The sequence below is a fragment of the Lepus europaeus genome, chromosome 18 (genome assembly GCF_033115175.1).
Source record: "Lepus europaeus isolate LE1 chromosome 18, mLepTim1.pri, whole genome shotgun sequence".
NCBI classification, from domain to species: domain Eukaryota; kingdom Metazoa; phylum Chordata; class Mammalia; order Lagomorpha; family Leporidae; genus Lepus; species Lepus europaeus.
The window spans coordinates 40,782,273-40,809,676 of record NC_084844.1 but is presented as its reverse complement, the minus strand read 5'-3'; the positions used below and the strand labels follow the sequence as shown (position 1 = coordinate 40,809,676).

At 57.2% G+C, this 27,404-nt stretch overlaps 2 protein-coding genes across 3 annotated transcripts in view; one reads left to right on the top strand and one right to left on the bottom strand.

The window, feature by feature from the left end:
- The first annotated feature begins 786 nt into the window (after positions 1-786).
- On the top strand, positions 787-4,721 carry SPACA3 (sperm acrosome associated 3). Its single transcript, XM_062174993.1, has 4 exons — positions 787-988; positions 1,698-1,856; positions 2,232-2,310; positions 4,655-4,721. The coding sequence occupies exons 1-4, from the start codon at positions 802-804 to the stop codon at positions 4,719-4,721; spliced, it is 492 nt and encodes a 163-aa protein (XP_062030977.1). The 5' UTR covers positions 787-801.
- An 8,654-nt stretch (positions 4,722-13,375) lies between these two features.
- The window catches only part of ASIC2 (acid sensing ion channel subunit 2), a 1,095,751-nt gene continuing 1,081,722 nt past the window's right edge, over positions 13,376-27,404 (bottom strand). For both annotated transcript variants that reach the window (XM_062216314.1, XM_062216313.1), the window contains exons 4-10: positions 27,251-27,401; positions 24,898-24,954; positions 23,010-23,163; positions 20,329-20,420; positions 16,794-16,873; positions 15,238-15,306; positions 13,376-13,683 (exon numbers count right to left, since the gene is read on the bottom strand). In XM_062216314.1, the coding sequence (XP_062072298.1) occupies positions 13,582-13,683; positions 15,238-15,306; positions 16,794-16,873; positions 20,329-20,420; positions 23,010-23,163; positions 24,898-24,954; positions 27,251-27,401 (705 nt within the window). In that variant the 3' untranslated portion in view covers positions 13,376-13,581. The remainder of the gene's footprint in view (positions 13,684-15,237; positions 15,307-16,793; positions 16,874-20,328; positions 20,421-23,009; positions 23,164-24,897; positions 24,955-27,250; positions 27,402-27,404) is intronic.

The window sequence follows — 27,404 nt, the reverse complement described above, 5'->3', positions numbered from 1 at the left end:
GAGGGGGAGGGGGCTGAGGCAGAGCGGAGGGGAAGGAGCTGCAAGGCTAAGGTGGCCAGAGGCTAATGTCCGCCATGATGCTGGGGACAGACGGAGCCAGGAGAGAGGCAATGCAGGCAAACCCAACAGAGACGGGGAGGCTTGTGGGAGACGACAGCTTGAGGGAGGGAGTGGGGACGAGCGGAGGCTCTGTGCTGCCTAGGGGGCGTGTGTGTGGGGAAAGACAGCAGCTCCCACCTTTGGGGTGGCTGTGTGCTGGGAGACCTGGCTGCAGTCCAGGTCGGGAGGTGGGGACTCTGCTGGAAGGGAGACCTCTCGGTGACCGGGTTAGGGACTGATTTGCATCCATGACCCGCTCTGCCCGTCCCCTCTGGGGACATCTGCTCTTGGCCACCCCTCAGCCAGGCTTTGCATTCACATGAATTCACTTGGCCTCTCCTTAGCTGTGGACTCTTGGGCCTCAGGGATAATTAATGCCTAGCGCGCACTATGGAGCTCAAGCTTTGTGCTCTTTCCCGTTCCGCTCCTCTTCCCTCAGCTGCTGGGCTGGGGCCGCGGGAGGGAAGGCAGGCACGGCTGGAGCCACACCAGGGATGCAGGCAGCCCAGGTGCTCGGCCAGAGCCATGTCTTCGGCCCACCCTTGCCTCCTATTCCCCGGGAGTGCCTTCAGGCCTGTCCCTTCCTCTTCTTCCTTCAAGCAGTCGCCGCCTGCGCGTGGATCACCAGGGCCGGTGAGCTGCCTGTCATCCCACGTCTCAGCTCTGAGCCAGAGTGGCGGGGGCTCCACCTCTGCCGCCTGCATGGACGCCAGGAGCTGGGCAGCCAGAAGGTGGCTGTACCCACCTGGGATCGCGGTGCTGGCCCTCCTCTCTCTGCTCAGCTGCCTGCTCCCCGCCAGCGAGGCCAAGGTCTACAGCCGCTGTGAGCTGGCCAAAGTGCTGCACGACTTCGGTCTTAATGGATTCCGGGGCTACGGCCTGTCTGACTGTGAGAACCCCTCTCCCGGGCTGGTCCCAGACTCCTTCCCACCCTCCTCCTCACCCAGGAGGTGTGGTCTCATCTGAGATGACAGGCAGAGGGGCCCCCAGCACTGAGGCAGGTGATAGGCAGCAGAGTGGGACTCGAACCTTGGATTTCCCCTGCGGGCAGCCCAGAGTCAGAGAGCAGAGCAACTTGATATCGAACTTGACCATGACCGTGAGGGCCAGGTGTCCATACTGGGATGTAGAGAAGGCCCATTGAACAACTCTGGGAAGTCAGACTTCTGCAGACTGGTGGCAGTTTGGAAAAGCCACCTGTGAACCCACATCTGGTCTCATTTTTCTCCAGTTCCAGCCCCCTGCATAGATCCCACAAATGTCTTCCTAACCTTGCCTCTAAAGATTTAGCTCTTGTGAATTTATTCCACAAATGTCTCGAGCCCTGCTCTGTACTGAGCAATGAGGAAGTGCGAAGGTTGTTGGCCCGAGCCGGGAGGCCCAAGGTCCAGCACTGGCCCCTGCCCCCTGCTGTTTGGCAGCTGGGTATGACCTTAGGGAAGTCACTTTGCTCTCAGAGCCTAGACTCATCTGCAAAGTATCTGGGGACCTGGAGACAGGGGAGGCTCAGGGAGGCACCTACGTCGGTCCTGCATGGGGAATTCTCTACTGGGCTGGCCTTGGCTTCTGACCCACGGGCCTGTGTCTGCCCCATGCAGGGATCTGCCTTGCTTACTTCACCAGCGGCTTCAACACAGCCGCCGTGGACCATGAGGCTGATGGAAGCACCAATAACGGCATCTTCCAGATCAACAGCCGCAGGTGGTGCAAAGAACTCTCCAAGAAGGCCCTCAACTTGTGCCGGTTATACTGCTCTGGTAGGGTGGCCCTGGGCTCTGGCCCTCGCCTCTACTGCTTCTTGAGCTTAGTTTGCTCCCCCTGCTTTAATCTGTGAGTGAGGACCTCCACCCCACCCCCCCAACCACACACACAACCTGTGTGCCCACTGGGGAGAGGGAGATGGAACAAGTGATGGGGGCGTCCTTGTTCTCTGTGAATCTGACTTGGGGGTCCCAGATGGGAGACCAGCCTTAGAGCTGCAGGAGTGGGGGAAGGTTTCTGATGGAAGGGGAGAGGAACAGAGGGATGCCTGTGCTTCCAGACTGGTGAGGGTCAGCACTGGGCTTAGGATGGACTGGATGGCCAGTTCTGCCTTCTGCTTCCTTACGGTATTTCTCTGCTTCCCACCCCAGATTTGCTGAACCCTAACCTCAAAGACACTGTTGTGTGTGCCATGAAGATAGCCCAACAGCCCCTAGGTCTGGGCTACTGGTGAGTGACTAGGGCCTGGAGGCCCTGCGAGGTGGCGTGGCTGGTGCTGGCAGGGAACTGGCCTTTGCTGCTGCCTGCTTTGTCTCACGCCCGCCACCCCATGGCTGCATGGTGTCATCTCACAGCAGCTCTCGGGTGGGGGGATCGCCACCACCCACGATGCTGAGTTTCAGGGAGGACTAGCCGCTCCCCAGAGGCCACACGGCTCTTCCCAGTTTTACCCGGGTTGGGATCGTCTGCCTGAGAGTCCTCTAGGGCAGAGTCTAAGGAGGGTGTAGCATCTTCTACATGAACTCTCAGTGTTATACAAAGGCCCAAGATGTGGGTTGAAGGCGCTCTCTGCTTGAAGCGCCATGAGGGTGCAGCCTTCTCTTTGTCCCCCATCTGAAGCCAACCTCACAGCCAGGGCTTTGGAGGAACATCCACTGGGCATGGGACTAGACATTGGGTTCACGTGGGTGCCCTGAGTCACTGCCCCTACAGCTGCCCAGCCTCTTTTGGTGGGAATTTCACCATTTGGAGTCTCCAGCCTCCTACATTTCTGGATGACAGGCCAGCAGGGCAGGGGCAGAATCTGGGGAAGGTAAAATATTCCTGGTGGCTGGAGCTCCAGGGCCTCAGACAGATGACAGGTGATAAGGTTGGGAAGGAAGTTCTGGGGGCCACTGGGTGTCATCCCAAGAGCAGACGGCAGGAGGAGAGCAGAGACAAGGAGTGCGGTCTGCACGGCTTCGCAGGAGTCTTGATGAAAGATGAGGTTCTAGGGCTGGCACCGCGGCTCACTAGGTAATCCTCCACCTGCGGCGCCGGCACCCCAGGTTCTAGTCCCGGTTGCTCCTCTTCCAGTCCAGCTCTCTGCCGTGGCCCGGGAGTGCAGTGGAGGATGGCCCAAGTGCTTGGGCCCTGCACCTGCATGGGAGACCAGGAGGAAGCACCTGGCTCCTGGCTTTGGATCAGTGCAGTGCGCTGGCCGTAGTGGCCATTTGGGGGGTGAACCAATGAGAGGAAGACCTTTCTGTCTCTGTTTCTCTCGCTGTATAACTCTGCCTATCAAAAAAAAAAAAAAAAAGAAAGAAAGAAAGAAAGAAAGATGTAGGTTCTGGACAGGGCAGTGCACTGGTGATGGGTACCAGAGGGCTGGGCACAGGGGCCGTGGAGGACCAGCAGGCACAGGTGGGAGGTACCCAGGAGAGGCGAGGTGGCAGTGGCTAGAAATCTAGGGGTCTAGAGATGGGTGCTCTGTGGCCGCAGCAGCCATGGAGACGTGCGGACAGGTTTGAGAACAGCTGAAGCCCTAGCAGCTGAGCCTGCTGAGAGGCAGGACATAACGCAGGTGCACAAGGTGCACTGGAGAACAAGTTGAGGAAAGGTGAGGCGGGCGGGCTCAGGCAGCGAACCAAGGGCTCGGGAGGAAGCACTTCTTAGGCAGGGAATCAAGGGTCATCTTTTCTGATATGCCTAGAGTAAGCTCCTGGCCTGGCCAGCCCTGGGGAGGGCAGTCCCTGAACATAGAGAGTTGTTAGCACGCACGCACGCCGAGGACTCAGCTGTGCTGGGCCCAGCGCTGTGTGCTTGGCTTCAGCTGCCCTGCAGGGTCTCACAGTCTAGCATCAGAGACAAACAGGCCAGACGACCTCCCCTGCCATGTGGGTATCTGGGGGTCCTTTGGGGTACTCTTGGTTGGTGGGCGCTGTATGGGGCACCAGAGAGGGCATTCATGGAGCACAGGACTGCAGACCCCATGGTCTTGCTTATCTCCCTCAAGCCGTCAGCCGTGGGTGGGGTTAGGTGCTGGTCCTGTACGAGCCTGGACGGCCCAGAAGGCAGCCGAGGGGGCTTGGCTGTGGGCACGGTTCTGCCTTTGCCGAGCACTAGCTGTGGGCCTCGGATTTGCGACCTTGCACCCAGGCTGAGGTTTTCATTCGGGAAACAGAACATGTAACAGGTGCCCCATCTACTGAGCTGGGAGGGGCCTGGTGACACAGGGACATGGTGACTGGGGGACTGGACTATCTACACCGTAAAGGGCTGTGCACCTGGACAGTGGCATCACGGCAACCAGAAGAGCAGGGTGAAGGCAGGAGCATTGGACTGGGGCTCCAGGCCTTTGATCTTGACTGCTGGATGAACTTGGGAGTCCTGGTAGAACAAGAGGCTACAAAATGTCTGTATTTAGGTCCATCCCCCTTCTCCCTTTGCATTGCTTATCGTTTCCTCCAGGACATTCCTTGCTTGTCCCCTTCACAAGCCCCTTTGCTGCTGCCCTGTAGTTTGTAGCCCCCGTCTCCTCCCTGTTCTCTGTGCCTGACCTGGCCTCCCCCACTTTCTGGTTCTCTGTCCTCAGGGAGGCCTGGAGGCATCACTGCCAGGGCAAGGACCTCAGCGACTGGGTGGACGGCTGTGAGTTCTAGGCGCTTCTCTGCAGGACAAGGCCACGCCACAGCAGGTCGGGCGACGTGACCCAGGCTTGGGAAGACAAGCCAAGCAATAAAATGTAGTTTAACGTAACTGGTTCCCAGCTCTGTGTTTGCAGGTGCCCTGTGATGGCCGGCGCCTCTCAGTGCTTCCTCGCCTCACCTGTCTGCCTGGGCTGGGCTTCAGGTGCACGCAGGGGCCGGGAGGATCAGTGCCTTCCCTGCCCACACCTGGTGGTTTAGGGCTGGGGTTGCCGGAGTTAGCAAAACAAACAGCAACAACAAGATAGCCCAGTTGACTTTGCATTTTGGATTTACAAGGAATGTAAGTATATCCGAAATATTGTGTGGGATACACTTATAATAAAATTCAAATTTAACTGAGGGTCTTGTGTCTGGTAACCCTGGCTGGCTCTGGCCTGTCTGAGAAGATCCCTGGGACGCATTTTCTGTGGCTGGGGGTGCAGATGGCAGCCACCAAGCCTTGGGCCCTCCCACTGGTGGTTGCTGGAATACCGCCACGGGGTGGTGCAGGTGAATGATAAACCGGGGCCTGGGCCATCTTCCACCCTGCTCCTCAACACCCTCCACATGTGGGAGATTCAAGAGCAGCTGATAGCGATCAGCAGGTCACGCAAGAGGCAGACGGCGGCTGGAGGGTCAGGTAAGAGGCACCAGGGGCTGTCGGAAGCCAGCTGCACAGCCAGAGAGTTCTCTGCCTTCCTCCGCACATGGGAAGCTCAGGAGAAGACAGCCCTGTCCCTCATGGACTGGAGCTCAGGGCCTCAGTTCACCGCGGATGACTGCAGAGTCGCAGGATTGCAGGGGGCACCGTCGAGGTGAGGCGGTGGTGCCCGAGACGGCTGCGTGTGGAGTCAAGAGGCTTCAGAGAACGCAGAGCTGTTGGTTGGGCCGTGGCTGGTGCTTCTTGGAGAGTGGAGGGGCTGCAGTGTTGGGCACTGCCCCCTTGTCCCTGCAACACAGCTGCTATCTCTGAACACCACCGGGACAGCAAACAGCAGAGCTGTGGCTGAGTGTCCACAAGTGGCCAGGCTGGCCAGCTCCTTCTTCCGCTTGTCTGGTCCCTGCGATGTTGTGACTTGAGAGCTGCCTGTGCCCGTGGCCAGAAGTGAGGGCCACTGCCAGGAGAGGGGGTGCCAGGACCACTGGATCCACGAGCCCAAAGGTAGGGAACGCTGCTGCTTTCTACTTCTTGGGCAAACACGTGTGGCTGCCGTAAGCCGTGTGTTACCTGGTTGAGACTGCAGAATGGCGGCTGTGATCTGGGGCTGTTGCTGTCCTGGTTTGCAGGTGAGGACAGAGGCTTGCGGGTGCATTTGCACCCAGTGATGACTCCATGAGCGCTGGGTCACTGCACTTCGTGGACGGGCGATGGTCGTGGGTCACCTGGCCAGCGACCCACGACCTGTCCATCTCTCAGTGATTCGGGTTCTCAAGTTCAGCTTCCTTTCCACTGGTTGTTCCGCTGGGCCACGTTCAGCTCACTGGGGTAAGGAGCTCAGGCGTGAGGCTCCTGGGACCCAGGGCGGAGTTGTTGAAAGCACCTGGAGGCTCGGAGCTGGCATGGTGGCCTCAGGCTGGGGCTGGGTGTCTGAACAGGAGCAGCAGGGGAGGGGCAAGTGGCCCATCAAAGCCTCACCTGTGGGAGGGTTAAATCATAGCGCGCTCACCTGTAAGTGAAGCCAGCCGCGCCGCGGGCTCGGAATCAGGTTCCTAATGAAGAGCTCTGTCCTGAGTTCTCCCTGCTTCCCTGCCGCTCTCTACCTGTAGTCCGTGGATCAGGAAGTCCTGCCTGTTTTGCTTTCTTCGTATCTCTGGAAACTGTCCCTCCCTTCTTCCTGGGCTAACTGCAGGGGCTTCCCTCGTCTTCCCAGCTCCCCTGTCCTGTTTCTGCCTTGCTTCCCCAGCCCCTTGGCTTCTCTCGCCTTCAGGCTACAGTTCAATCTCCTTGGCTGGACGGACTCGCGCAAGGTCTTTGGCGACCAGCGCCCATGGGACCGCTGCAGGTTTACCTCTCAGCTGCTCAGAAACGCGTGCTCTAGCTGGTTTGTGTTCCTGGTGGTTGGTTCCCAGAGGGTAGCCGGCTGCTTCATCCCTTTCGCCACCACCTACCGTGCTTCCCCTCACTTATTATACTGCAGTGCATACATTCTGTCCTCTGATTGCAACAAGCGGTTTCCTCCGCAGTGGGCTTTCACACCTGCTGTTCTGTCTGCTGGCTGCCATTTCCCACTCCCTTCTCCTCAGTCCGGTCTTTAACATCCTCAGAGTGGCTTCTACCAAACGTGCCCCCCCCCCCAGCCTGTACCCATCTCTCAACACACCCGTCCCCCAGTGAGCCCAGCGTGCCTTGTGCACCTGTGTAGCTCTTGGTGCTCAGATGGCCGTGCACGGCCTGTTGCCGCCTCTGCCTAACTAGACTCAGTTTCTGAAAGACAAGGATCAGATGTTACCAGAAGTTCACATACACTGGAGACAAACGGCAATGAGTTAGTCAAATGAGCCATGGCTTTCAGGGTCACAGCACAGAGAGCAGCTTCAAGGCGGCCATCCTAAAGCATTCTTCACAGCCATTGTCCAGGTGTGGGGGTGTTTTAAACACAAACACCAAGGCAGCCTTGCTCAGAAATGAGATCTGGCAGTGGGTAGGGCGTGTGTGTGTGTGTGTGTGTAGGACCCCAAGGCAACCAAAAGATGCATGCATCTCCCGGATGCAGTGGACACAGTCGTCACTTTAAGATCCAGGCCACTGGACGTCTGCTAAGTGAATGCCACTGTGGCTTTTGATGTATGCAGGTCCCTCAGCCCTCACAACCCCTGCATGCATAAAAGCATTCCACGGAGCCCCAGCTCGGGTCTGCTGTCTGCACCTTCATTCGCTTGGCCATCTGTGAGGACGGGCTGCTGCACAGGCACCAGCAGGTGCCAAAGGTTTACGAAAATGATACACGGGAAAACTTGAAATCGATCAAATCCTATCTACCATTTTCATGTTTTTTTTTCCTGCAAATTGAAAAATGACAGTCATTGTGTCACTTTGTGGGAAGAAATGTTGGCTGCTCTCCGTGCTGCTGTTGTATTCTTCCGAGTGGCTGGTTAGTACCTTCTAGAACAGGGCGACTTTGGCTATCACCAGAGGATCCCCAGTGAACCCTCCTACAGTTGTGTGCATAGATTGTATGCACACACACGTAATCATGCCCCCGTTTTCTGGGAAGACAGTTCTTAGCTTTCCCCTTCTTTCTAAATGCGTCATTGATCCAAATGAGGTTAAGAATCAATGTTTTACCAAAAGGAAAAAGAAAAGCTAGAAGGTGCATCTTTGCTCATTTCATCCTCGTAACAGTGCTGCAGACTGGGCGGGAAAACAGGATCTGAGCAGCAGGTTCCGTACATGCTCAACCTAGAATCGTAGACTGGTTTGGGGAGCAGCAGAGGTGTCGCCTGTCTGTTTTCTATCCCTTCCCCCTTGATAGAGGGGACGCTGATGCCAGGAGAAGTGACATGAACGGTTCAAAGCCATGTGGTCAGTTTATAGCAGAGACGGCCAAGACTCAGTCTTTTGACCTCTGTCCGCAGCCTTTGCCAGACTATTGCTTCATTCTTGAGAAGCAGGTGAGCATCAGTTTCACCAAGTGGCAAACTGAACGAGTAAGAGGTTCTCTTCCTCTCACCTGTCCTTAGGTAGGCTTGGATCTTACTGCCCCGTTTCCACCCTCCTACCCCCAGCCAAATCCTCAAGCTGTTAGCCTCGGGAGCATGCAGAAACCCGTGGCCCCAAAGCTCCTATGGGCTAAGAGGCCAAGGGTGCCAAAAGAGTGAGGAGAAAGCTGTGAGTTCAGATGCCTGGGGAGTGGGGGGAAGCACGTGTGGGACCCTGGCCGTGACGTCACTCTCGGCTGGTGGCCAACTCTTCATCCTTCAACACCTACCCACATCTGCATGGCCACTTTGGGCCTTTCTCCCTTTGTTGCTGTGGATTCGTTTCTGAGAGGGAAGAGCATGGTGGGGGCAAGAGGCGCGGAGTCACCACACAGACCCCGGGAGTCAGGTGAAAGCAGGCCAGAGACGAGCAGCCTGCAGACTCATTTATTTCAGTTGATAAAGCAGCTTATATAGCCAAGGCAGCCAATCCGGTCAAGGGGCGGTCTATGCCCTAACCAATCACACCCTGTTGCCAGGCAATTTCTGAAGCTATCCAATCACAGCCTGTTGCCAGTCAGGCTCTGTTGCCGGGAAGTTTCCAAAGCCATCCAATCACGACCTGATGTCAATCAGGCTCCGTCGTCATGTGGTTTCTGAAGCCATCCAATCACAGCTTGTTGTCAGTCAGGCTCTGTTGTGTGGTTTCCGACGCCATCCAATCACGGACTGTTGCCAGGCAGTTTCTGTTGCCAGCGGCCATCTTGGCATGGCCTTCTTATTCCACCATACCCCTTTCCTTGCCCTGCTGGGTGCCCCTGCACAGGCGTGTGTCTCCTCTGTCCCTCTCACTTGCTCCACCTGGGAATTCAGATGCATCTTTTGTAGCCATGTGCTTCCTTGTCGGTGTTCCCTGCTCAGATGCCACATTCTTTGAGGGTGCAGGGCAGGGAGATCCTCCCCAGGAGCTGGGAGAGGGGTGGGCCATGTTCCTCAGGCACAGGCCCTCCTACCTTTCCCTGCCCCCTCGGCCCACCTTTGCCGAGTAGCTTCTGAGCATTGAGCTGTGCCTGGCTGTGTGTGGATCTGGGCTGCCCTCTCAGAACCTCTGCTCATCCCCTCAAGCCCTCTACTGGCTCTCAAAACTATTCAGTCTCTGAGCTTGGGGAGGAAGTGGTCTCCATGTTCTCCAGGCTCAGGTGGGCTGAGATGAGCTTGACCTGAAGGAACTCACTGCCCACCAAGACCACACCTGTGGGCAGGGCCTGCCTCTGACTGCTTCCTTCTGGGTTCACCAAGAACCTTCTGGAAACTGGTCTTCCCCTCATCAGGCAGGGCTTGTGGCTCCAGACCCCTCACTAGGCCTGCTCATGGGTCCAACTCTCACAGATAGCTTCAAGCTGGAGAGAAGGTAAATAAAAGAACTCCAGCCTCTCTGCCCAAAACAACAAAGCAACAGCGTGTGAGCAGCCAGCCTGGGACCCCAGCCCAGGTCCCAGATAAAGGCCCCCCTCTTCTCTGTCCCCAACCGCAGTGAGCCTGGCAGGTTCTGCTTCTGCCGTCCGCATGTCTCTGTTCACACTTTGCCTTTACGTACGCAGCTCCTGTTTGAAATGATGGCAATGAACACCTGCCACTCCCTGGAATTTAGACCGTGTCTTGTCTTAACCAACACTCAAGAATCATGAGCTGGCTGGTGATGGTTCTGGAATTTTCTATGTTGCCTTCCCTCTCTTTCAGCAAGTTATGTGGGTAGACCCAGTCCAAGCTGAACAAAACCAGAATCTGTAAATCAGACGGGGGCACACGTTCACGTGAGCCCTGAAACGATCCGTGTGTGTTTGGATATCCTTTGCACCATCACAAATTGATCTACTTTTTTTTTTTTTCTGAAGTCAGAAATCCAATGAAGCAGTTCGAATTGCAACTTAAGCTATAGATTTTTAAAAAATTTATGAAGCTGTTAAACTGGAACAAGGCAGAAGCATCAAAGAGACTCCCAACTAACTGAACAGACATTTCATTCGGCTCCTGTCTCTGCCAGGAGCAGTCTGCGGCTGCCTCTCAGATCTCGGCTCCTCTGCCGGTCCAGGCACCAGCAGGATGCTTTCCAGCTGGCTGGAGTGAGGAGCCTGTCACTGCAGACGGACTGCTCTCCTCCAGTGAAGTCCGGGAAACGAACACTCTCAGTCCCTCTTGCACCAACTGAGTCACTTGGTGGGTCCAAGTAGAGTCGGGAGCCTGGGAGCTGAAGGCTGCAGTTCTGGCACTGCCACTCACTCACTGGGTGGCCCTAGGCCTGTCCCTCTCCTCCCCTACTTGGAAAGTAGGGTGCTCAGGGGTAGGTGTTTGGCACAGTGGTTAAGACATCGACATCCCATAGGGGAATGCTAGGGTTTGAGTCCCGGCTCTGCTTCCAACTCCAGCTTCCTGCTAATGAGCACCCTGGGAGGCAGCAGATGAGGGCTCCAGGACTTGGGTCCCTGTCATCCATGTGGGAGACTTGGATGGAGTTCCTGGCTTCTGGCTTCCCTCTGGCCCAGCCTCAGCTGTTGTGGGCATTTGGGGGAGTGAACCAGTGGATAGAAGGTCTCTGCCTGACTTTCTGCTTTTCAAATAAGCCAAAATAAATAAACCTTTAAGAAAGTGGTGGCATGAGGCTATATGATCCAAAGGGTCTGTGGTCAGGAGAATTATGATCGCTAAGGTGTGTGTGTATCCTAATCCCTGGAGGCTGTGACCATGTGACGGTCCACGGCAGGAGAGACTGTGAAGAGGTGATTATGCTGATAACCTTGAGTTGGGAGGAGAGGAAGCCAGATTATCTGGGGGCACAGTGTCGCTCATAACTGGAAGAGGGAGGCAGGGAGAAGTCAGAATTGAAGAGGGTAAGATCAGAGAAGAAGGTCAGGTTATGTGATGGGAGGAGGACTCAGCCCATGATGGCTGGGTTTGAAGATGGGGGAAGGGACCACTAGCCAAAGACTGTGGGCAATCTCTAAGCCGGACAAAGCCAGGACATGAGTTTTTCCCTCAGAACCTCTTGGAAGGAGTGTGGCCCAGCCAGCGCCCAGACTGCTGTCCACCAAGACCCGTGCCAGACTCATGGTCTATAGACCTGCAAGAGGATACCTTTGTGTTGTATGAAGTCACCAAGGTGGCTGTAATTTGCTACAGCAGTGGCAGAATACATGCAGGAAGGGCTCTTCCCAGCAACGCTGCACTCTGTGTCTCAGAATCCAGACCCAGTGTTGCTAAGAGTCGGGGCAACCCCAGCTGGGAGGGCACTAGGCAGAAGGCAGTGCACGCTGCTCATCCCAGCTGCCTGCTGGAGTCCCCGTTACCATGGGCCCCGGCCACTCTATGCAGGAGCGGGACTGGAACTGCTGTCCTGCCGGCTGGGGGAGATGGTGGCATCTCAGGAGATCAACCAGTCCCACCATGTTCCCTCTGCACAGGAAACATGTTATCTTCTCCCTCAAATTGAGATGGCTGAGCCCAGAGCAGTACCGGGTCCCACCACTGCCACACAGCTGCGGGGACAGGAAGGCTGCGGGGTCAGGGCAGCTTACTCCCAGCATGAGACTTTTCAGTTCATCCCTCTGGCGCAGGAACTTTTCCTTGTGTTAGTGGAGACACAGAGACAGATGATAGGCTGGATGGCAGAGCAGGAGCCAAACCCTGAGCCGCTGGTCTTGCAGTGCTTCCTGTGCGCCGGGGGGCAGGTTCAAGCCCCAGGAGGCTTTCCCTCACTGCTTAGGGGGAGGTTGAGTTGGGAGTGCTGGCGTAGGCAGGGGGAGGAAAAGGCCAGGCTGAAGGAAGTGTTGTGATGGGGCTGGCATGGTGCAGCCACGAGGATGGGAATTCTGCCCTAACAAACTCTCGCTTGTCACTGGGAGGCTTCAAGGCACTGCCCAACCTCTTGTCCCACCCGGACAGCCTCTCAGCCAGCAGTCTCAGCAGCAAGGCAGGATGCAAATGGGGACCCCTGGGCGGGCAAGGCAGGTGGGCTTGAAGGGGCAGAGGTGGGCTGGGGCCCGTGTCCAGCCGAATCCTAGCATCTCGCCAGCTCTGAAGCAACGGTTCTTCTCGTCTTGCTGTTTGCTCCCTCTGCAGACACTGCTATTCCCAGAGTGGAGGAGTCAGGGCAGCAGGAAGAAGCTCAGAGGCCACGTGGGCCACCTTTGTGGTCCCAGGGGAGGGCAACGTTCCCCCCGCCAGCCTGCAGAAGATGGCTGGGTCCTGCTGGTGGGCTGTGAAGGTCATGGGCAACCATTTCCCAAACTTCCGAGCACAGCAAACCCGAGAGAGTGCCCATTGTGTGAGGACTGCGCTGTTACGTGGGACTTCACACACAGTCACCTGCCACTTGTCACCCTTCCTAAGGCTCTGGGGGAGGCGACTGGGGGAGGAGCAAAGGCAGAAACCACTCGGCCATTTCCACAAGACCAGCTTTTAATATGACCGTGATTCGAAGCACGAATAAATAAACGCCAAAGAAAACGGAAAAAACCAAAACCGAACGTCAAAACCAAAAGCCATAAAACAAAGGAAAACAAAAAACCTCCGACAGACGAACAAAAAAGCCCCCAAATTAAAAATGGATCAGACTGTACAGGCTGTGTCACAGAGAACAATGATGTGGCGCCGGGAACCCCAGGCCACCGGGCCGCCTCTGCAGGCTCGGGGGTGCAGGGGAGATGGCCACTAGTCACCTGCAGCCCAGAGACCCGGGGGCCAGCTTGGGGGAGGGGGGGATTGTGGTCAGGTTAAGAACCTTCACGAATGACACAGGACCGGATGGAGCGGGGAGTTCTGCGGCTTCTCTCTGGCCTGCACGGTTTCGATGCCAGCGTGGCCTCCTGCCGACTCTGGGGCTGGAGTCTGGTCCTGCCGCGTGGACAGGACGACGTGGCGCTGGCGCCGTGAGAAGTCTGAGCATGCAGGTGCTTTGTACATCTGGCAGTGAGATGTGATGGCAGGTCGGTTCTGGGACAGTTCCCGAGCGTGACTCGTGTTTCCTGGGAGGGTCGCACGGCGGAGCCCGGGGCGCGGCTGGGCAGAGTCTGCAATGTGTGCATAGGGGGCTCTTGCTTCCTTCTGTCGTCAGGGGCCATCCCACCTGCCTTGCTGTCCCCTGTCCTGGGTCTTGGGCCTCGAGGTCTGTGTGGGGGTGTGGGTGGCCCGAGGGGTGTCAGCAGGCGATCTCCTCCAGGGTGCCCAGGGTGGTCTGCAGGGGCACGTTCACAGTGTGGCTGATGGTTTCGGAGTGGTTTGGCATCGTGTCACAGGTGCTCTGCGGGGACGGGAAGGGTGGGCAATCAGTCAGTAACAAGGTATCTCCGTACCACCGGCGGCCCAGCCTAGGCCGGGAAACCGGCTCCCCGTGCTTGTGCCATGTTGGGATGTGAGGCTGCTCCCTGGACGGGGGAGTAGCTGGCTTGTCCTTCTCCCTTGAATGGCTGTATGGCTCTGGGTCCTGCTGGCTGCCTTGGGAAGCCCCTCTGGGGGCTCTGGGTTAGGAAAGGGCAGCCTATGGCTGGGCCTGGAGCAGGCGGTGCCAGCGCTGAGCCCAAGCCTGGGGGAGGAGGGACTTGCAGCCCCTAAAGACCAGAGCAGTGCTTCTCAGAGCAGCTTCAGGGTTAAGCTGGCCCCAGAGGGGTGCGGTGGTGGGCGGGGCAAGATGGCTGAGTCTGCAGGACGCTGGGGAGGCTGGTGGTGGGGGTGGGAAGGGAGCCAGGAGACTAGCTGGGGGTGTGGCAGGAATCTGCAGGGCAGTTGGTGAGACAGGGCTGGCCGAGGGGAGGCCATGACTACAGAAGGAAGAAGGGGTGGGGGTGGGGAGGGGCCCACCACTTGCTGAGCACTTACTACAAACTTGGCACTGCGCTGTTTTATGGGCTCTGTCTCAAGCTGCAGACAACCCTCTGAAGTCCCTGGGATCTTATGCCATTTGCCCCAGGCACGTAGCTAGGAAGCAGGGGGCTAACCCAGCCAGCCCAGGTGAGATCAGAGCCTGGGTTCCTCCATACTGCCACCGCCCCCCAAGTAGGAGCTGTGTTCTGGTCAACAGAGGTAAGAGAATCAGAGCGTGGTTCTTAGCTGGGTAGAGAGCAGAACACAAAGGGGAGCCCCTATCGGGGAAAGGGGCTTCGGATCCATTTGGGATCTGCTGGGGGCATGGCCCTTCCAGGGCTGGAGGGTGGGGGAGCCCAGTGACACCTGCACCGGTCAGCCAGGAGCTGAGCCCAGGAGCACACTGAGCTGAGGAAGGACAGTGGTGGACAGACAAGGGGGGGGGGGCTGCCGTTCCAGCTGCAGGAAGGAGTGGCAGAGGGGGCAGTGGTCAGACACCGGGAGAGCAGCTCTGACACTCGCCGGCTGTGTGGCTTTGGTCCCTGGGCCTCAAGTGCTGCAAGTGCAGAACATAGAGAGGATAGACCTTCCTCTAGGGTGACTGTGTGGCTACAATGACACGGACCCCTTGCAGCACACAACAGTCAGTTGCTACCACGATGTCACCGCTGCAGCCAGTCTCACACCCTATGCCTTCTTCAAATGAGACAGATGCCAGAGACCCCCGGGAGTCAGGAAGCTGACTTACTGAGGGCTGGTCTTGTTCTCCCCAGGCTGCAAGGTCAGGGGCAGCCGTCTGGGCTGGGCGGGGCCATCCATGGCTTACCCAAGCGGCCTTTGGGATGAGGCTCAGTTGGAGTGGATCTGGGGACCGACACAGGCCACGGGGAGGTGTGCAGCAAGTCACACTCCTGCCCAGCCCCAACAGCCAGGTTCGCGTCGCCTGTGTGCACCAGAGGAGCCAAACTGTTACCAACCAGCAGGCTGCTCTTACCACGTTCTCGTCGTGGCTCCCCTCATCTTCCTCTTTGCCAAGCAGGTCTAATAGCTTCTCTTTGATCAGCTGCAAGAAAAGCAGGAAGGGGCCTGGTCAGGCTGGGGGCCGGGGGGGGGGGGATGCCAGGCAGAGGGACCACAGGGGCAGGGCAGGGCTGGGCTGTGGCTGGACCGACCAAGGCCAGAGCCCAGCCTGGTGGGTAGCTCCAGGAGGAGCGCAGCCTTCAGGCCAGCGTGGGGTTCTGCTGCAGTGGAGGGAACAGAGGGGCGCTGTGTCACAATGGCTCTGTGGATGGCAACTGTGGATGAGCAGCAGGTGCTGGTGGGACTGGCTCCCCGTTTGGTCTCAGGCTCAGGACGCGCCCAGGATGCCCTTTCTGAGGCTGGGCCTGACATTGCGGTGGCTCACAAGATCAGGGCATGCCTGGGCTCACAGCATCGCATTCCCATCAGTAAAGGATAGCTCGTCTGTGTTACTGGTGTGATTCCATCACCACAAACCGTGCACTTTTCACAACAGTTCATCCACAAGGAAGAACAAAGTCTGCCTATGGGGCCTGGCTAGGGTCTGGGGTCACTGTGCTGAGAGGCAGGAGGTGCCCTGCAGGGCCCCATGGTGATGCCAGGGGCCTCAGGCCAGGAGCAACCCTCCTTGGGCTCCCATGTGCAGGCCTTGCCTTAGGAGGTCCTTGGGGACTCTGCAGGTCTGGGCGTGCCTTGGGAATTGTGGGCCACTGTGTCTACAGCGAGACACACTGTGGGTGAACAGGGAGATGCTGCAAGTGGACACCGGGTCAGGATGGAGCCACGCATGGGTACAGGTTAGCCCCTAACTTGGCCTTGCCCTTCAGGTGGTTGGCTGAGCCCTCCGGGGTCTCTGTCTAGCCTGGCCCTCAGCAGAGCCGACCTGGAGGAGATGCAGGCAGGAAGGCAGCGGGCACTCTCCTGCCAGAAGCGCACCTGTTGCTGCAGCTTCTGAGCATCTGTTCCAGCTGCCTCTGGCGGGGACACGTCCTTAAACTAGCAGCTGGGGGCTCTGGCCTGCCCTGCTGCCTGCTTGCTGTCAGGGCTGCTGGGCCTGGCTGAGAAACACCCCTATGACTGGCAGGGCATGGAAGACACAGGTACCATTCACCCAGAGAGCAAGAGTGCACGATGTGTGTGTGTGCACATGGTAAATATGTGAAGGTGATGCATGTGTGTGCATGGTATATGTGTGTGGGGGTCGTGTGAATGTGTGTGCAGGTTTGGACACACCACTGAATGAAGCTGTCAGCTTTGGCTTAGCTGTGGGAAGGACTTGGAACTGGCAATCTTGCCTCTTCATTCCTGGCCCTCCCTCCCTGCAAGTTAGACAGCCCATGGCTCTGAGGACAGAATCAGGGTTTCCATTTCTGTCACTGCCCCCTAGGGTCCCCTCCCCTGCTCCCTGCCCCTAGGACTCAGTAGTGAACACTACAGGTGCAGGGGGAAAAGCGGGATGTGGGCACACAGCCTGCCCTACGCCTTGGGTCTGAGCACAGGGGTTGCAGGAGGCACCGTCCCAACTCTTACCTCATAAATATAATCAAAGAGCTCTAGTATGGTAAGGATACTAGCACCAATAAACAATCCCATCTGACCACCAATATCACCTGGAGAGAGAGGGAAAAGACCAGAGGTTTGGTGTTACACAGCGTCCAGAAAGGGGGAAACCCAGAAGAACTGGGAGGCCAGACCTCGGGATGGTGCCCCTCCCACAGGGGCACCTGGTTCCCAAGGCCACCCTCACTGCGCAGCTCTGAGAGCTGAGGTCTGTCAGTACCCAGGGCAGACTGACCGCTTACTGCAGGGGCGGAGATGAGACCTTCCGAGCCACAGGGCCCGTGGGCTTGCTCAGGTGATGCTGAGACCCACACTGCTGGGCCTCGTGGGCTCTGGGCTGGGAGCAGAGACAGATGTGTGTGGTCTTTGGGCAATGGAACTGGCCAGCCCCAGATACTTGTACCAGGCACACTGGGTGGGGTCTTGGGAGCAGTGGCACTACAGATGCTCAGCACCCACCCAGTGATGCCCAGCTTTGAGGGCCTCCTTGGGGCACCTCCCAGCCCTGGCATAATGAGGCCTCAGGAAGCATCTCTTATCTCCCCTGCTCAATGGTAAATGTTCGGTTTGGCCTCATCTTAGAGCAGAGGCTCTCACCTGGGGTGTACAGGTCCTGGTCAATGTGTTCCTAGATTTGTCTTCAGACCCACCTGCATCAAAGTCTCCTGGGAGACTTGTAATGAGCACAGACACCCACACTGGTAGGACATTTTCTCCAGAGGCAGCTCTGAGACCACAGAGCAGCTGCCGACACACCTGGGGTGTGGCTTTGACCATCCCAGTGGCCCTGCCTCCAAAGCACCCTTAGTGGTGGTGGGGGCTGAGAGGGCATGGAGGAGACAGACTGTGAACTCCTTTCCAGCTCTGATCTCCAAGACGGTCAGCCTCAGGCTGGGTTGGGGACAGTGACCAGGCGTGATGCGCACTGTTGGTGTGAGTGTATGGCCCTACTGGATATTCCAGGCTGGCCCTCTTGGTGTGGGGTCCTTCTGATGGGTTGTATGCCTCACTCCTTCTCTGATGATGGCTGGGTGGAGCCCAATACTCACATCCCCAGGTGAACCAGGGGAAATGGTGGGGATGGGGCTCTTTGGTAGGACTTGGTGCTGGGCTCCAAACAGCTCTGCCTCCATCCTGCCCCCACCCCGTTGTCTCGAACGTCCTCAGTGAAGGGTTGCTGGTCAGTGTGGGCTTGCAGACGTGTGTGCCAGGTATGAGGGGTGTGTGTATCTGTGTGCAGTGGGATCGAGCACGGAGTGCTGTGCCAAGGATGCATGCCAGGGCATGGAGCGTGTGCACCTGTTTGTGTAGATTCATACAGGTTGTCTGGCTCTGACAGTTCTGAGAGTGGCTATCAGTCAGGCACCCAGAGCACATCCGGGTATGTGTGAGTGTGGGTTTGTGAAGACAGGCAGAGAGTGTCCGAGTGTGTGAGCATGTGTAGCAGCATGTGTGTGTTGGGGTAGGCTCATGTCCCGTGTCTGCCAAGGCTTGCTGCATGTGGACACGTCCCTGCGGCTGTGTGGCTGGCCCACGGGGCTGGGAGGTGGGCACTGGTGTGTGGCTGTGAACCCCTGGGGGCACACCGCCCTGAGCCTGGGGCCGGTGTGTGGGTTCAGGGTGGCGTGTGTGCCTGGGCGGTGTGCAGTGTGTGGATGCCGGGAGGTGAGAAGGGCTGCGTGGTGGGCCTGCCGGCGGAGGGTTTGAGAGTGGCACACGCTCTCCCTGCAGGAGGTCCAGATGGCAGCAGCATCTCCTCAGTGGGCTATTCTGGGTAGGAACAAGACGCTGGGAACGAGCTCCTCCTCATATCTGATGCAGACTTGACAGATTCAGAACACAGGCTCCTCGCGCTGTGTGTGTGTGTGAGTGTGTACGAGAGAAACCAGGAGCACGTGTTGGGGGAAGGAGGGATGCATATCCTGAGCTGTCTTTAGGAAATAAAGGTTGGAGCCAGCGTGTGGCAGGTGGCAGGGGTGGGGTCGGGGGTGTGACCTGTATCCTGAGACCCAGGGCATTGGCTCATCGCCTTTGGTCTCCGTGACCTCTGAGGCCTGAGTGACGGCCACTTTAACCTGGCTGAGGCCGAGCTATGGCCTAGTCCCTGGCTTCCTGGAGGAGGTGTGCAAATGCTCAGCGGGCCGCTGGACACTGCAGCTGGGGTCTGGGTTCCTGACAGGGTGACTGTCCAGAAACTTCTATTTTTGGACCCTCTCTGGGATGGGGCTTTGTAGTATTTTACCGTCATGACAAAACCTCAAAGTGGGTTTCTGCAAACCCATTTTGCTGATGAGGGACGGAAATGCAGCCAGGTAAAACCACTTGTTCCTGCTCTCACAGCTGGCACTCACTGGCCTCCCAGCTGTGTTTCCAGGGTGCTCCTGCCACCGGCTCGGCTCACAGAGGTGGCAGCTGGCGCTCCCTGTAGGGAGAAGGCACCCGCTCTTTCTGAGAGCGAGGGGCGCTGGGAGCACGGCTCGAGGGCTGGGTCCTTTCACGGTCCTCTCTTGGGGTCTTGTGCGCTTTGCCTGGGGTGGGGCTGACGTTACCTGCCTGTGTCTGGGGCCGAGGTGGAAGTGTGAGCTCATGTTGGGCTGCAGCAGGTCTGTGGACACCTGGGGAGGGTGGCCCTTCTTCTGTTCTCTGCAGAAGACCCGGGGCCATCCCTCGCGCTCTCAGTGTGGGCACATGTCTGTAAGGGTGGGCCTGGGCCTGACCCTGGTGACCACCCACAGTCCAGCCTGCCTGCCTCTCTCCGTCGGACAGCTTTCTCCCCTCCGGGGCTCCAGGATCCCGACTCCTGCCTTGGGGTAGGAGGTCACAGGATTCAAGAAGGCAGGGCTGTGATGGCCTTGAGTGATGTTTATTTAAAAAACAAGCTATTTTTAATTAAGGGTAGACAGAGGAAAAATAAAACTTTTTAATTGAATGTAGACAGGGAGAGAGTAAGAGAGGGAGATCTCCCATCTGGTTCACTCCCCAAATACCCACAACAGTCAGGGCTGGGCTGGGCCAACGTCAGGAGCCAGGAGCTCCATCCAGGTCTCCCCGTGACTGGCAGGGACTCAAGTGCTTGAGCCACCCCTGCTGCCTACCATGGTGCACGTTAGCAGGAAGCTGGAAATGGGAGTGGGGCTGGGACTCGAACCCAGGCACCCTGGCGATACGGGCTGTGGGCATCCTAAGTGGCATCTTAACTGCTGTGCCAAATGCCCACCCCCTGAGACTTTGAGTTCATCCTCCTCGTGGCAGAGATGGGGAACCTGAGGCTTAGCTAAGGGAATGAACTGGGCCTAAAATTTCCACCACACTGGGGTCCTTCCCGTTCTGGAACAGGAGCAGTACAAGGGGAGCGGCAGGGAGTACTAAGTTCAAGTGCAAAGGCCAGGTCTGCTCAGGAGGCTTCTGTATCTGTCCTCCTGCCCGGACCCCCACCCATACCCCCTGCCTCCCTCCCAGCCCCCTGTGCGATGTGGAGAGTTGAGCCACAGACGCTCTGACTCACCGAGTAAGGCAGCGACTTCATATGCCTTCTTTTGTTCAATTGTCTCATAATTGAGAGCTTCAAAAAATATATCCAGCACAAGGATGTTCTCTCTGCAGAGGAAGATCCAGTCCCAAACGTGGTGAGAAGTGTTCCCAGGGCTCATCTGACGCAGCTTTCCATGCACAGATGGAGACTGGGAGCCCAGGGAGGGGAGACAGCCTGCCTGGAGCCAGAGCTGGAGCTCGAAGCCAACAGTCCTGACTCCAGCCCAGGCCTGGAGACCTCCGCCAGCTGTCCCTACCCCCCCCCCCCCCCCCGCCCTTTGCAGGAGTCCTGCCCGCCTTCCAGGCCTTGGAGTCCCCAACAGGGCTGCCCAGGGCTCCAGTGTGAAGGCAGTGATCTCTGTGCACGTTTTGCCTTGGCCGGGGTGCCTGCCCCAGAGCACCATCCAGGCAGCCCCTGCCTGCCCCTGGGAGCTTCCCAGGTTCCCTCTAGGATTGGTGGGATGCCCTTCCCCACCTTTGCCTGGTCAGGGAGAATTTTGAGGGAGAAACCCTATGTCTGGGGTGTGGGAGGGGTTTCTGGCAGAAGCGTGGGGACTTCCCTCGCTCCTCTCCTCAGGCAGGTACAGTCATGAGACGGTGTGGCAGCAAAAGCCATGGCTGCTCCGCAGAGGGGCCTGGCATCTCCCGCACAGCCCATTGCCCTCCGTGGTGCTCACGGCGCCCCCCCCCCCCCCCCCGCCGAGCCTTGCTTAACCCCAGGAGCAAACGCTGTGCCAGGATGGGGGCTGGTGGCAGTGCTGGCAGGAGGGAGTGGCTGGACACAGAGGAGCAGACTCTGCTCTCTGCTCTGGGGACCACCCTCTCTTGCCTGGGTTATGGCCATTTCCTCCTCTTAGGGCCCCTTCCTCCCTGCTATCCCGGCTTTCCATCCTTGCCCTGTGCTGCCGCTTCGGTGAAACTGCTAAGCTGACCCAAATTAATCAAAATGGCTCAGCTCCCCAGTCACCCCTCAGCAACCCCCTGTAGCTGGTGGCTGCCATCATGGACAGCGCTGATGGAGAATGTATCTACAACGTTCTGTTGGAGAGCAGTGGCCTAAGAGACCAGGAGGCTTCAAACATTCACAGGAAAATGGAACTAAAAATACTGCACATTCCCCATGGACTTCCCAAAGTCCCCCGGTGCAAACCTGAGTCCTGTTGCTTCCCTTTGAAGTCTCTCTGGTGTGCTGCCCTCCCCACCCCCTCCCTGGGAGAAAGTTTGTCCCCTGCTCAGCCTACAAGAACCCCTTTGCTCTGACACATCCACTCCCCACTGCGAGGGTCTCTCGTCTGCCGGGTGCTGATCCTCTCTGCTGAGCCTCTGCCTGGACACCTGCCTCTCCCATGCTTTCTATCCATTTATTCTGTTAAAAGATGTACATCATCTATCAGCTCTGTCCCAGACACTCCACTAGTCCTTGGTAAATGGCAGAGAGCTCAAGGGGTTTTCAGTCTAGTGGGGCAGGCAGGCAGGCAACAAATGAAACCTGAGTGTAAAAATCACATGCTGTGCATGGTAGGTGTCACAAAGCAAGACACAAGAGCACTTGGAGGCAAAAATATCAGGGGCGGGGGCTGGCTTTGTGGGATAGCAGGTGAAGCCACTCCCTACAAAGCCGGCATCCCATATGCGCACAAGAGTGAGTCCCAGCTGCTCCATTTCTGATCCAGCTTCCTGTTAATGAATCCGGGAAAGCAGCAGCAGAAGACCCAAGTGCTTGGGCCCCTGCACCCATGTGGGGGACCCGGGTAGAGTTCCCAGGTTCCTGGCTTCAACCTGGCCTAGCCCTGGCTGTTGCAGTCATTTGGGAGAGTGACCCAGGAGATAGAATTTCTCTCTTTCTGCACCTTTCTCTGTAACTCAGCCTTTCAAATAAATGAATATATTTTAAAAAGTATTTCTTTTATTTGAAAGGCAAAGTTACAGAGGGAGAGACAGAAAGATCTTCCATCCACTGGTCTGCTCGCCAAATGTCTGCAATGGCCGGAGCTGGGTGCTACTGAAGCCAAGAGCCAGGAGCTTCATCCTGGTTTCCCATGTGGTTGCAAGGACCCAAGCAATTGGGCCATCCCCTGCTGCTTTCCCAGGCACATCAGCAGGGAGCTGGATAGGAAGTGCAGCAGCCAGGACTAGAACCAGCACCCATATGTGATACTGGTACTGCAGGCGGTGGCTTTACCTGCCATGTCTCAGTACAGGCCCCTAAATCTTTTTTTTTTTTTTTCTTTTTCAAAAAAGGAAACTATTATGAGGGGATTTGAACTGGCTGTCTGAGGAGATGACCTTTGCATGGAGTTGGAAATCTCTTAGGTGGGGAGTAGAGGGAAAAGCATTCCAGGCAAGGGAACAGAATGTGCAGGTTCTGCCTGAAACCACCTGTAAAGCCTTTAGAAAATCCTGGCCTCTCTCCCTGGTGCAAGGCTCATGCCAGTTGTGGTTAACCCACCACTCTAGTGCCACACACACAGCTCCATCAGAGCCAACATCACCCGCTCTGGCATTCGGTTTTGCCTATTCCTGAACAGAGTCCAGAGCCTGGCACTCAGCAGGTGCCCAACACACATGTGCTAACTCCAGCTGACCGCTTTCTTCCTCTGCTGCCCCCACTGTCCCCGATGGCCTCCCCACCTGCTCCGCACCCACTTAACGTACGAGATGTATTTTTCTGATTTGTTAAACTTCTTCTCGAGGTACTTGGCTGACGTCTTGCTGGGGATCTTGACCATGGAGAGCTCCTTATTGTAGCGGGTCAGGTTGCAGGGGGTCCTGCAGAGACAGTAATTGCTGTCCTTTTCCGCCAGCAGACCTGGTTGGGGGGAGGGGAGAGGGAGGCAGGGCTTAGTCGGGGCGGGCCCGCTGGCTGGATTCTGTCAGAGAGGAGAGGCGGGTCCTGGAAAAGGCAGGGCTGGGCTTGTTTTCTTTCTGCTTCCTTTCACCGTCCTGTCACTCTTACAAGCTGTTGAGGTGTGGGCCTTTTGCCATGTCAGAGCACCTGCGTTTGATGCCCGCCTCCTATTCCTGTCTCCAGCTTCCTGTTAGCACAGACCCTGGGAGGCAGTGGCAAGGGCTCAAGCCCCTCATGTGGGAGACCTGGATTGAGTTCCTGGCTCTGCTGTGGGACTCTGGTGGGGGGAGTGAACCAGTGAACAGGATCTCTCTGTGTCTCTCTGCCTCTCAAACAGGCATTTCAGATAGTTGCAATGTCCCTTCTGTTGTACAGTGGCCTCCAAGGGAGTCTTGCTTGGCCCCTTCAGCTTCCCAGGGCTTGCTTTTCTGCTTCTAGCTTCAGTGTTCTCATCCACAAAATGGGCCCCTCAAAGGGAACATGAGAGACCCCGTTCGTGACTGCCAAGTCTCTGCGGTACCCCACCTGGGCTCCCTGGCAGCCAGCACCTTCCTCCTCTGCCTGCTGCAGGCAGACGCTCAGTTCCCCTCCCTGGAGGGAGCTCCCTCTCCCATCTGAACCCTTCTCTCCTTCCCCAACGAGGTGATGTGGCTTAAGGCAGCACTTCTCTGGACACTCTGTCCATGACCAGACTTTAGCCAGGTGCTTCTGAGTCCACTTCTCAACTGCACCTCGATGTTGGCCTAAATCCTTCCATCTGCTGGTTCACTCCCCAGATGGCTGGAACAGCCAGAGCTGAACCAATCCTAAGCCAGGAGCTTCTTTCGGGTCTCCCACATGGGTACGGGGCCCAGGGACTTGGACCATCTTCTACTGCTTTCCCAGGCCATAGCAGAAAGCTGGATCAGAAGTGGAGAAGCCGAGACTGGAACCAACACCCATATGGGTTGCTGGTACTGCAGGCGGTGGCTTTACCCAGTACTCCACAGTGCTGGCCCCTCATTGAGCCTTTGTACACAGCAAGCCACCTCTTCTCTCACGGGCCCTCCCCTCTCAAGTGCCCCTGGAGGCACAGACTTAGGAGTGCAGCGCTGCCCCCACATAGCTCCAGCAAGTGCAGCTGCTGGACGAACTCAAGTGCACACTGTTTAAGAATTTCCTCTGCTTCTCTCGACTCTAAAGAGTTTCCTGGGAGTGGACAGAGGCAGGCAGGTCGAGCGGGTCTCACTCGGGCAACCTCCCGGCTCCCAGGGGCACGTCCCAGCAGGCCGGCAACAGGAGTGCTCTCTGCCTTGCCTTTCCATGCACAGGAAGTGAACCTGGCTTCACCTCCCCACCTCACCTGGACCCAGCAGGATGCAAAAAAGCTGGACTGCTTTTGAATAACCTCAGCCTTCCCTTGTGGACACCGCCAGAGACATGAGGGGCGGCATCACCCAGCCCTTTTTGGTGGCCCGCTGAAATCCACTCCTTTGCGATTGACAACTCTCTCCCATTTGCACTGGTTCCCTCCCATCCTCTTCCCATCCTCTCCTGTGTGCGGCGACTCCCTCCTGCACAGCCCCTTCCTCTCACCCACTCTGTTCCCTCTTCTCCACCAGGTGTCTCTCCCACACCTGGCAATCTCACATTTCCACCTCTGGCACGCCCCCCCCCCCCCCCCCCGCCCTGTCCCGGCTGTCCCCCTGTACTGACCTAGAGCAGGTTCTGCACACTCCTTGTGCTGCTCAGGGGTACAGAAAGGGGCATCCCCTGCAAGGAAGAAACAGGTGAGAGAGAGAGAACGTGTGTGTGTGTGTGTGTGTGTGACTCAGGCAGGACCACACGTGCCAGCGTGTGTGTGTGTGTGTGACTCAGGCAGGACCACACATGCCAGCGTGTGTGTGTGTGTGTGTGTGTGTGTGAGAGACTCAGGCAGACCACACATGCCAGCACATCTCCTCCTCTGCCTCCCGGGTCCACGAGGGGCAGCAGTCTGTCACCAGACAGAGGGCCCTGGGGCCGGACGATGGAGTTCAGATTTGCCCCATGAGCTGGGCAGGCCTCGGACTTCCCCGAGCAGGGGGCAGCGGGCCCCGCCTGGCCAGCTCCTCCCAGGTTGCTCTGTAGGCCTGAGCTGCTGCCGTAGGTGACAGGTGACGCTCGCTCCCTGGAGGGTGGGAGTGGGGAGGCCACGCATCATCTCCTTGAACACACACAGGTGTCCTTCGAAGGAGAAAGAGCTGCATCTGTTTTCACTTGTGAGAGAGCTGAGGCCGAAGCACCCTTCCCAGATGCTAAGGCTGCCAGTGGCAGAGGCGGGCTTGGAACTGAGGCCAGGGTGGGATGGAAGCTGGGGCTCCTCTCAGCACACCCCGCTGCTGGGTGTGCTTCCCCACGTCTTTGCCGATAGTTCTACATCAGTGGCTGTGACATCACTAGTATGTCAGGCCCCTGCGGCTTGCCTTTGGCTTGGGTTTTGTGGGAGAAACTGGTGGCTCAGACCAAGCAGCTGGTGAGCAGCCTGTGCTGCATTGCATTCCCCTCTCAGGCCCTCGGTGGCCACCCAGAATGTGGGTTTCCCCAAGGCCAAATGCTGACATTGGAGTCCACACAACACTGTTTCCCCAGACTCTTGTCCAGAGCGGTGTGTCGATGGGTTTTCTCGTCTCCACTTAGGACAACAATGCCTTTCCATTTGCGCTCCGTGTGCTAGGAGGCTCATGGACTGTTTTATTATTCGTCAAAGCAACATGAAGTTCTTGTCCCACAGTTCTGCAGGTCCCACAGGGCTGTAATCCAGGCACTGGCCCTGCTGAGCTCCTCTCCCGAAGCTGTGGGGTGCAAGCCATCACCTCACCGTTTCCAGCTTCCAGGCCCCCCTTCCCACGCATGGCCACCCATCTTCTCGACTTTTTCTGTCTTAGCCACACCTCCCTGTGCCCCTCACTGAGTCACGGGTTCATCTGTAGGACTCAAGTGGTTTGAGTGCCCCCTCCCCATAGTCTCCCCATCACCAGATTAATCACATTGACAAAGTCCCTTTTGATAGAGACCGTTCTGAAGACCAAGGATTGGAACCTGAGACTACTAAGGAGATTGCCAATTATGAATAAATAATTCAGAATGAAGTTATGAGCACATTTGTTTCAGCATGGGTTATAACAGGAAACAATGGCTAAAGAACTGAATGTCTAATATGAGGGTTTAGTGAAGTCAACCTGAAGTACGCCGTGAGCACGGAATGCATCTGCTGGATACACGGCAACTTCCCTTGCTCACAGGGGGCCTTCTGTCAACGCGACTCTTAATTCTCTCCGTCACTGAGTTTTGCAGTTCACGCAGCATTTTTGTATCACAGCCTGATCTTATCCTTGTAACAACCACTGACTGTATTTGAAAGACACCGAGGTTGAGGCCAGAGAGGCTTAGCGGCTTGCACCGTGTCACACGCCACGTGCAGGGAGGAGCCGGGATTCCACATCCTTGCCTCCAGCCCGTCATGCTTCCATGCTGTAGCACCCAGCTGCTCTGGCCCACACCAGCTCCTCACGCCGCTCCTCTGCTTGGAATGCCTCTGATGAGGTGGCTACACGCGTTATTAGTTTGGCAACAGACGTTGTCGGTACCTGTGCGTTTATTTGCTGGCTAACAGACTTTTGCTTCCTGTAGAAGGGTGTTAGCTGTTTGGGTGCAAGAAGGGCAACATCTGGGTGTCTGAACATGTATGACAGTGGGATGTGAGAACCGTGGCACCCAGGTCCCTGACACCAAAGTCTAGGAGGTCATAGCAGACAGCCGGAAAACATCGGACATCGGGGTGAACGTTTGCTAAACATCTGGGTGCTTTTATGAATACCAATGTGCTGCCTTGGTTGCTGGTCCGGGTGTTTCCGTCTGCCTGCTCAATGGGTAGGCGCCAAATAGCAGTCTTCCCTGGACAACATCCCATTGGAGCCCCTGGGGTGGTGAAGAGCTTCCCACTAGGGTGAGATGTCCGGAGCCCCCTGGAGTGGTGAAGGGCTTCCCGCTAGGGTGAGACAGTCGGCACACGTCCCCCGGCACCCACCTGGCATATGCACCATGCGGCAGTTGCAGTTCTCTACGATGTAGCGAGTCTCACAGTCAATCCTACAGGCGGTGATGCTGTAAACAGGAAAGAAGTCGAGTCCCATGTCCGATGACCGGCACTCACCCCAGGGCGGGGGCAGGTATGTGAGCTG